At 40.4% G+C, this 9,666-nt stretch overlaps 1 protein-coding gene across 4 annotated transcripts in view; it reads left to right on the forward strand.

The window, feature by feature from the left end:
• The window catches only part of LOC115223948 (doublecortin domain-containing protein 2-like), a 145,463-nt gene that overhangs the window by 120,779 nt on the left and 15,018 nt on the right, over window positions 1-9,666 (forward strand). For all 4 annotated transcript variants that reach the window (XM_029794693.2, XM_036512945.1, XM_036512947.1 and 1 more), the window contains 3 exons: window positions 725-843; window positions 2,559-2,677; window positions 3,899-3,925. In XM_029794693.2, the coding sequence (XP_029650553.1) occupies window positions 725-843; window positions 2,559-2,677; window positions 3,899-3,925 (265 nt within the window). The remainder of the gene's footprint in view (window positions 1-724; window positions 844-2,558; window positions 2,678-3,898; window positions 3,926-9,666) is intronic.

Below are 9,666 nucleotides of genomic sequence, written 5' to 3' on the forward strand. Positions count from 1 at the left end.
ACACACAAATATGTATGTATGTATGTGTATAAATATATGTATGTATATATATATGTATGTATATATATATATATGTATGTCTGTGTATATATGTATGTATATACATGTGTATATATATATATATGTATGTGTGTGTATATATATATGTATATATGTATGTATATGTGTATATATATATATAATGTGTGTATCTATATGTATGTATATATATATATAATGTATGTATATATATGTATATATATGTGTATATATATTTGTATATATATGTATGTATATGTATATATATGTGTATATATATTTGTATATGTGTATGCATATACATATATGTATTTATTTGTGTATATATATATATATATATATATATGTATATATATATATATATTATATATATATATATATATGTGTGTGTGTGTATATATATATATATACACATATGTTTGTGTATGTCTATATATATATATATATATATGTATATATATGATGGGCTTCTTTCAGTTTCCATCTACCAAATCCTCTCACAATGCTTTGGTCAGTCCGAGGCTATAGTTGAAGATACTTGCCCAAGGTACTTTACAGCGGGACTGAACCCAGAACCATGTGGTTGGAAAGCAAACGCCTTACCCCCACAGCCACATCCGTGCCTTATGTCTAAATATTCTTAAAGTTAACTTATTGTTGGTTTGTTTGTTTTGTTTGTTTATAATGTTTGTTGTTTTTTGATTAGGTCAAGGAAATCTCGAGCTACAGTGCGAGAGAACGAGAACGGGGTGTTCCATGTCCGACAGGCAAGACGGAAGAAAAGTCCAGAAAAGGCTCCAGCCAAGCAACCAGATTATGACCGAGGTAAACTGTGCCACTGAGTTAAAGGAAGGTTGTGCATGCATGTGTGTGTTTAAGAGTGGGAACTAAGTGTGGGTTAGTGTGTGTTTAGGTTATAGCAGTAGTTTCCAAAGAGGGCGGTACTGTCCTGGCAGAAACGTCAGCACGCCGGGCGAAATACTTAGCAGTATTTCATCTGCCGTTAGGTTCTGAGTTCAAATTCCGCCGAGGTCGACTTTGCCTTTCATCCTTTCGGGGTCGATTAAATAAGTACCAGTTACGCACTGGGGTCAATATAATCGACTTAATCCATTTGTCTGTCCTTGTTTGTCCTCTCTGTGTTTAGCCCCTTATAGGTAGTAAAGAAATAGGTATTGTCCCCCTGGAGGTGGTGGAAAGTTCCAAGGTGGCATTGAAGAACTGTGGGGTGATAATGGGGTGGTGATTCATGTACAAACAACAAAATAATGGGTTCATTATGTTACGTTTTACTCGGCAAATACATTTGTGATGGTTAGTTGGGGTGGGGTCACTAGGAATGTAGACTGGGTGTCAAGGGGGTGGCAGCCCGAAAATGTTTGGGAACCACTGGGTTAGAGTGTGTATGTGCATGTAAGAGAGAGTCAGTGAGAATATGTAAGTGAAAGAGTGAATTTGTGTTTGTGTGTCTAGAGAGAGAGAGAGAGAGAGAGAGAGAAGGAATTTGTGAGAGAGAGGGAGTGACAGACAAGTGTATATATTAAAGAAGGGTATACAAGGGTTCTCACCCATTTTTTATCTACGGTCCCCTTTGGATATTTTTTTTCTGGTGGACCCCAAAGCCATTCAATGTTATTTTATTCTTCACACATTAACTTAAGTAGATTGAACTTTGGAAAACATTAGAGAAAGAAACCCAGCTGTTGTATAGACCCCTAAAAATCTTATATGGACCCTGGTCTAGCATCTTTATGATTTCGTCAGATCTGCCTTTTTTGTTATGTAGACAAAAAGTTCATCGTCGCATCATTATTATCATCATTTAATGTCCATTGTCCATGCTGGCATGGGTTGAACAGTCTGACCAGGGCTGGCAAGCTGAGGAGCTGCACCAAGATGTAGTTTGATTTGGCAGGGTTTTCTACGGCTGGATGCCCTTCCTAACACCAACCACTCCGAGAATATAATAGGTGCTTTTACATGCCACTGGCACAGGTGCCAGTTGTGTGACACCGGTATCTGCCACGACTACAGTTTCACTTGGCTTGATGGGTCTTCTCCTCAAGCACAGCATATTGCCAAAGGTCTCGGTCATTTGTCATTGCCTCCATGAGCCCCAACACTTGAGAGGTATTGGGCTTCACTGAGGCAATGTGGCCAATGCCAGTGACACATACCTATTTCTTTATTACCCACAAGGGGATAAACATAGAGGGGACAAACAAGGACAGACATAGGTATTAAGTCGATTACATCGACCCCAGTGCATAACTGGTACTTAATTTATCGACCCCGAAAGGATGAAAGGCAAAGTCGACCTTGGCGGAATTTGAACTCACAACGTGGAGACAGACGAAATACCGCTAAATATTTTGCCGTGACACATAAGTAGCACTCATGTCGGTGGCACATAATAGGCACCGGCATCAATTATAATTTCCCTCCCTTCTCTTCCTCCTCTCCCTCTCCTCCTCCTCTCCCTCCCCTCCTCCTTCCTCTCTCATGGTCTTCATGCATCTCAACCGTTTCTACCAATTCAGATCAAGGAGGCGTTTTCAAGGCAAAAGACAAGAATCCAGAAACCCGACATGCCAATGTCGTGTCTGAGAGTGCTGACACCAAGATGGAGGTACCAGTAGACAATATGGCCGCTGAACAGGTGGGTTCGTTGGTTGTTGTTGTTGTTATTGCTGTTGTTATTATTGTTGTTGGTGTTGTTGTTGTTATTGTCATGGTTGTGTGTGTTGTGTATTGTACCATGTGCAATCTGCGTAGCTATGTCACATGTAATTATCTTCTGTGTCCATGTAGGTATTTTGGGGGCTCACAATCATAAGGTCATGGGTTCAATCCACAGACCAGGTGGCACATTGTGTTCTTGAGCAAGGCACTTCATTTCACGTTGCTCCAGTCCATTCAGCTGTAAACAAGCATCAACTCATTGCTGGTGCCGCCTTCCCTCCCTCCAGCTGTCACATCCTTGGTGTCCCTTTAAGTTAAGGAGTGAGAAATACCAAGAGGGTATCAGCAGATGTAAAGAATGTGGAATGCACCCCCTTTATTTTTTCTTTTTTGTTTCTTTTACAGAATCCCCATTTTCAAGTATGGAGATTCTGATTCTGCGAAAAAAAAAAATGGCATTCAAAAATTTTCATTTCCCCCACCTATAAAAGTTTTTTTTTTTTTCTTTTAAATTGAAATTTTATGAATTTTTTTTTTCAGAATCATAATCTCCATATTTTTGTATGTGTATTGCAAAAAAAAAAAAAAAATTCTGAATAAAGTGGAAATTGAAGAATTTGGGCGGGCGGTGGAAGAATTAAAATTTTAAAATGCTGTTTTTTTGGGGGGTTTTTTTTTTGTAGAATCAGAGTCTCTGTACTCGAAAATGGGGGTTTCTGTAAAAAAAAAAAACATTCTTTACGTCCGCCAAGGGTATTTGTGTCTGCTCATGACTACACAAGCACCTAAAACAATTTGTGAAAGTATGGTACATGCTACCAAGCCATATACACTGGTGATTATGACTATGTGTTTATTGAGTATGATTTTGTGCAGTTTGTATGTGTGCCTTATGTGTGAGTGTTGTCTGTGTATAGTGAGGGTGCCTGACTTAGTGGTTAGGGTATTTAGCTCATGATCATATGGTTGTGAGTTCAATCCCCAGTGGAGCATTGTCCTCTTGAGCAAAACACTTTATTTCACGTTGCTCCAGCCCATGTTATGTACCGTGTTTGTATAAGAATGTTGTATAACTTTTGTGTGTGGTGCTGGTTGTTTTGTGAAATGTTTTCTGAATGGCTTCTGTGTGTAGAAGTGAGAGATATGAAGAAATGTGTCATTCTGTCACATTCATTCCTTTCCTTACCTGTATTTGCAGATTAATGAAGAGAAGTTGAGTGATAAGGTAAGTGTATGCTACTAACCTCGACCATAAATGCATACTACTCGTTTTTGTTATATATGTCTAAGTATTTTGTTTTACTGGAGACAAGGTAGAACAACAGCTGTGCTGATGATGTCTGTTGTGGCAGAAACACAAGTCCATGCTGTCCTCTTATCTCCAACCAATCAGACTGCATTTTTTCCCTTTAATGACATGTCAAATTTGGGAAATTCATTTGGATGTAGTTCCAAGGGCCACCAAGTGAATGTTTTACCTTCCCTGAAAACAAGAATTTATGTCATATTTATCCTCTCTCTCTCTCTCTCTCTCTCTCTCTCTCTCTCTATATATATATATATATATATATATAATATATATATATAATCTGAATATTAAGAAGACAAAGAAATCCTTTAACACAACTTTAATGATCCGTTACAATTGTTTCTGTACCAACTCTCTTTGCAATGACAGTTTACACAAAAATCAAACTTTACATAATGTTTGTGATTTTAGACATTAGAGTGGTACTTCATCAGAATTGCATCAAAAGGGTTCCCTCACATTGTCCATCTTCAAGACATGGACAGACAAAGGGTTTAAGTCAACTACATCGACCCCAGTGTGTAACTGGTATTTATTTAATCGACCCCGAAAGGATAAAAGGCAAAGTCGACCTCAGCGGAATCTGAACTCAGAACATAACGGCAGGTGAAATACCTCTAAGCATTTCACCTGGTGTGTTAAGGTTTCTGCCAGCTCATCACCTATGTATGTTTATATCATCATCATCTGGTTGTGCTGCTTGCGCAGATTTCCACGATTCTCTGTTGCCTTCTAGTTCTATTTATCATCATCATTATCGCTTAACATCCGCTTTCTATGCTGGCATGGGTTGCGTGGTTTGACTGAGGGCTGGCAAGCCAGAAGGCTACACCAGGCTTCAATCTGATCTGGCGAAGTTTCTACAACTGGATGCCCTTCCTAACATCAACCACTCCGAGAGTGTAGTGGGTGGGTTTTACGTGCCACTGACATGAGGACCAGTCAGGCAGTACTGGCATCGATGTATGAATTGAATTAGGAGCTTGTAAAAAACAAGCACGTAAAAAGCACCCTCTACACTCTCGGAGTGGTTGGCGTTAGGAAGGGCATCCATCCATAGAAACATTGCCAGATCAGACTGGAGCCTGGTGCAGCCTCCTGGATTCCCAGACCCCAGTTGAACCGTCCAACCCATGCTAGCATGGAAAGCGGATGCTAAACGATGATGATGATGATGATGATGATGCTTGTTTCAGGTATTTGAGTGTGGCCATGTTGGGGCATCATGTTGAAGAATTTTAGTTGAAGGAATCAAGCCCAGTACTTGCTTTTTCTTTTAAACCTGATATATATCAGTCCCTTTTGCTGAACTGCTAAGTTATAATAATGTAAACACTGACACAGGTTGTGAAGCAGTGGTGAAGGACAAACACACACACACACACACACATGCAATGACCTTCTTTCAGTTTCCATCTACCAAATCCATTTACAAGGCTTTGGTCGGCCTGGGACTATAGTGGGAGCCACTTGCCCAAGGTGCCATGCAGTGGGACTGAACCCAGAACTATGTCAATTGGGAGGCAAGCTTCTTACCGCAGAGCTATGCCTGCACCCATAGTCAACTCTTCTTTCTTGCTGTTTCACTTATTGACCTCGGGGAAATGAAAGGCAAAGTTGACCTTGGTGCTGTTTGAACTCGGAGCATAAGGTGCTTCAGTAAATACTAGAGGTCGTTTTGCCCAACACTTTAATACTTCTGCCAATTTACCATTGTATAAATGTGTGTGTGTGTGCGTATAACTGGATGTGTATGTATCAGTATGTGTGCACAACTGAATCTGTGTGTATGTGTGTGCAAGTATGTGTATGCATTTATACTGAAAGTGTGTGTATACATAACTGTAAGCGTATGTATGAGTATGTGTGCATAACTGTGTATGTTTGTGTGTATGGATGGATATATATGTGTGTGTGTGTGTGTATGAATATCATCATCATCATCATCGTTTAACGTCCGCTTTCCGCGCTAGCACGGGTTGGACGGTTTGACCGGGTCTGGGAAGCCAAGGGCCGCACCAGGCTCCAGTCTGAATCTGGCAGAGTTTCTACGGCTGGATGCCCTTCCTAACGCCAACCACTCCGTGAGTGGATTGGGTGCTTTTTACGTGCCACCTGCACAGGGGCCGGAGGGTCCGGCATCGTCACGATCGGTTCGAGCATTTTAACGTGTCAGCGGCACATGGGCAACGAGGTCCGGGGTACTTTGGGGATCCAGGGTACTTTGGGGGTCCGGGGTACTTAGAATGAGTAGGGGGTATGTGGAATTGCTGCAGAAAGCAGCCCGGGTCTTTGTAGTCACAGCATTTATCATCACTGAGTAACGTAATTAGGTAGAGGAAAGAAATACAGATATTCTAGAGTTGAGTTGGGGAGGGGGAGGTCCAGTTGAGGCGGGTAATATAGGAGGGCAACCAGTGGGGAAGGTTGGGGTAAGGAGGAACGATGACAGGAAGGGTTGGTGTAGGTTCCTAAGAAATAAAGACATTCGTTATCGTCACTGAGTAACGTTATTAAGTAGAGGAAAGAATACAGATATTCGAGAGTTGAGTTGGGGAGAGGGGGGTCCAGTTGAGGCGGTAATATAGGGGAGCAACCAGTGGGGAAGGTTGGGGTAAGGAGGAACGATGGCAGGAAGGGTTGGTGTAGGTTCCTAAGAAATAAAAACGTAGGATATTATATATATATATTTTGTAACATGTTTCTATTATATATATATGTATGTGTGCATGAATGTAAATGTATGTATAAACGTAAATGTGTGTGTGTGTGTACATAACTGTATGCATAACTTAATGTGTGTGAGCATGAGTGTGTGTGTATATAACTGGAAATGTATGTATCGGTATGTGCACACAGCTGAATGTGTGCGTATGTGTGTGTGAGTATGTGTATGCATATATATTGAAAGTGTATATATACATAACTGTACATGTGTAGTGTGTGTATATATAACTGTAAATGTATATATATGTGTGCATAACTGTGTGTGTGTGTGTGTATATATATGTATATATATATATATATATGTGTGTGTGTGTGTGTATGTGTGTGTGTGCATGAGTAAATGTATGTATAAATGTAAATGTGTGTGTGAAACCGCGTATGCATAACTGAATGTATGTATATGTACATAAGCATATATGTGTGTATGTAACTCTGTATGTGTATGTGCATATGTGTAGCTGAATATGTGTAGATTCATGTGTGTATGCACGAATCAATGTATGTGTGTGTGTGCATGATTAGATGTGTATGTGATTACACAATTGTGTGTGTGTGCGTGTGTGTGTGCGTGTTCCTAACTCTAAATCCTAACATGACAGCTAATCCTAATCTTATCTAATCCATTCTTCAGATTAATCTTTGATTAACATTAAAGCTTCAACTTGTTTCCACTGTTTTAAACATTGATTGAATATGTACCAGTAATTTAACAGGGTAGATAGTAGTTTAGCCATTCCTGAGTCCATTCTGTAGTGGTAGAGTCAAAGGCAAGGACAATGATGCTGGTGGTGGTGGTAGAGGCGGCAGCGGTGGTGATGGTGGTGGCGATAGTGGTGGTGGTGGTGGTGGCGGCGATGGTGGTGGTGGTGGTGGCGTCGGCGATGGTGGTGGTGGCGGCAGTGGTGGCTTTAGTAGTAGCAGAGTGAATGGTGCTGGTTGTAGTAGTGGTGGTAGTGATGATGATGTTAGTGGGAATACTACTAACAGAGGTGGTGGTAGTGGTGGATGTAGTGGGCGAAATGCGTAGCCGTATTTCGTCTGTCATTACGTTCTGAGTTCAAATTCCGCCGAGGTCAACTTTGCCTTTCATCCTTTCGGGGTCGATAAATTAAGTACCAGTTACGCACTGGGGTTGATATAATCGATGTCTGTCCTTGTTTGTTCCCTCTATGTTTAGCCCCTTGTGGGTAATAAAGAAATAGGATGTAGTGGCAACTGTTATAGTTGAGAAAGCAGTGGTGGTGGTGATGGTAGTGGTTACAGGAGTAGGGGTGACAGTGATACTGGTGGTGGGGATGAATTTGGAAATAAGGCAGTAAGGCCATGACCACCCATATAGAATTTAGCCCAGCAGAGTAAATATTCTTCTGACGAGGGACAGTCCAAAAAATGACCATCAGTTCAACCTCATCGTCTGCAAACCAATAGGGGAATCTCTTTGTGGTTGCTCAGTCTAAAAGAAATGCAAGAAATAGCAGCCAAATTTCCTTTAATTCATGTCCTACTATTTAAAAAAAAGAAGAATATACTTTATGTTTTGTATATTCTTGGAGAGAGTATTCTCTTTCCCTTTAGCATTTAAACTGACCACATCCAGCCCAGATATTCTACCTGTTTTATGTTCAAATTGACCAGATCTGGCCTCTTGCACCTACCCTACATTGTCTTTCTAAAAATATAATGGTCACATCATGGAAATCTCAAAGCTCGGAGATAATGCTTGATTAATCCAAAACAAGGAAAGGAAACAAACATTACATTTTACTGAGTAATTTGAATGTTAAACAGTTAAAAGGTGGTGGTTATGGCTGGGTTGGCTTTCGTCATAGGTCTGCTTGATCATAGAGCCTGTTCAACAATTGTTTCACAATTATTTACAAGGCCAGAAATTTTGAGGGTAGGGGAGATTAGTCAATCACAGTGATGCTAGTACTCGGCTGGTACTTTAGTAAGGTGAATCACAAGACACCTGAAGAAGATTGAAGTGTACAACAACTGAAATATAATGAAAGCAACAATCAAGATGGGACACCAGTTCGACTAATGTAAACAGTGGACATAAACTGGGTCGTGACAAACTGATTGTTGTACGAGGGGCCGCTGAAATGTTCCTGGCTTTAAGGGTATTGCTAAAGGCCTGGTTGGAGGCCCAACTTTCTGAGTTTTTTTACAGGGCTAAGAAAAATTGAAGGATTGCTGCAATAAGTGTGTGAATCTGAGAGGGGAATATGTTGAATAAAATCATAATTAACTGATTCTCCTATATTTTCTTTTACCCAATGCTAGGAACCTTCTAGCATTCCTTTGTATATATGCATACATACATACATAGTCCTCAGTCAAATCATTCAACCCATGCTAGCATGGAAAGCGGACGTTAAACGATGATAATGATGATGATATATATATATATGAGGGGGCACTGGAAAGTTCCTTGCTTTAAGGGTATTGTGAAAGGTCTGGTTGGAGGCCCAACCTTGTGAGTTCTTTTACAGGGTTTAGAAAAACTGAAGGGCCACTGCAATAAGTGAGTGAATCTGAGAGGGGAATATGTTGAATAAAATCAGAATTAACTGATCCTCCTGTATTTTCTTTCACCCAAAGCCAGGAGCTTTTCAATATCCTCTCATGACTGGGTCACTGTAACAAAATCACTGCAAACTCATTCTTGTAACTGGGTCACTCTAACAAGCCAACTGCTAACTGGGTCACTGTAACAAGCCAACTGCTAACTGGGTCACTACTGATTGCTATAACTGGATCACTGTTATAAGATCATTAAAAACTGGGTCCCGTTTACAACTGATTGTTGTACCCAGGTCACTTAAAAGAATTATTTTTAGAAGTGACTCAATAATTCAAGATGTCAGGCATCTCTCAAACATGATCACTACAAACTGGATTGCCACATCCGGATCGATGCAACCTGG

The sequence above is a fragment of the Octopus sinensis genome, linkage group LG24, assembly GCF_006345805.1.
Source record: "Octopus sinensis linkage group LG24, ASM634580v1, whole genome shotgun sequence".
NCBI lineage: Eukaryota > Metazoa > Mollusca > Cephalopoda > Octopoda > Octopodidae > Octopus > Octopus sinensis.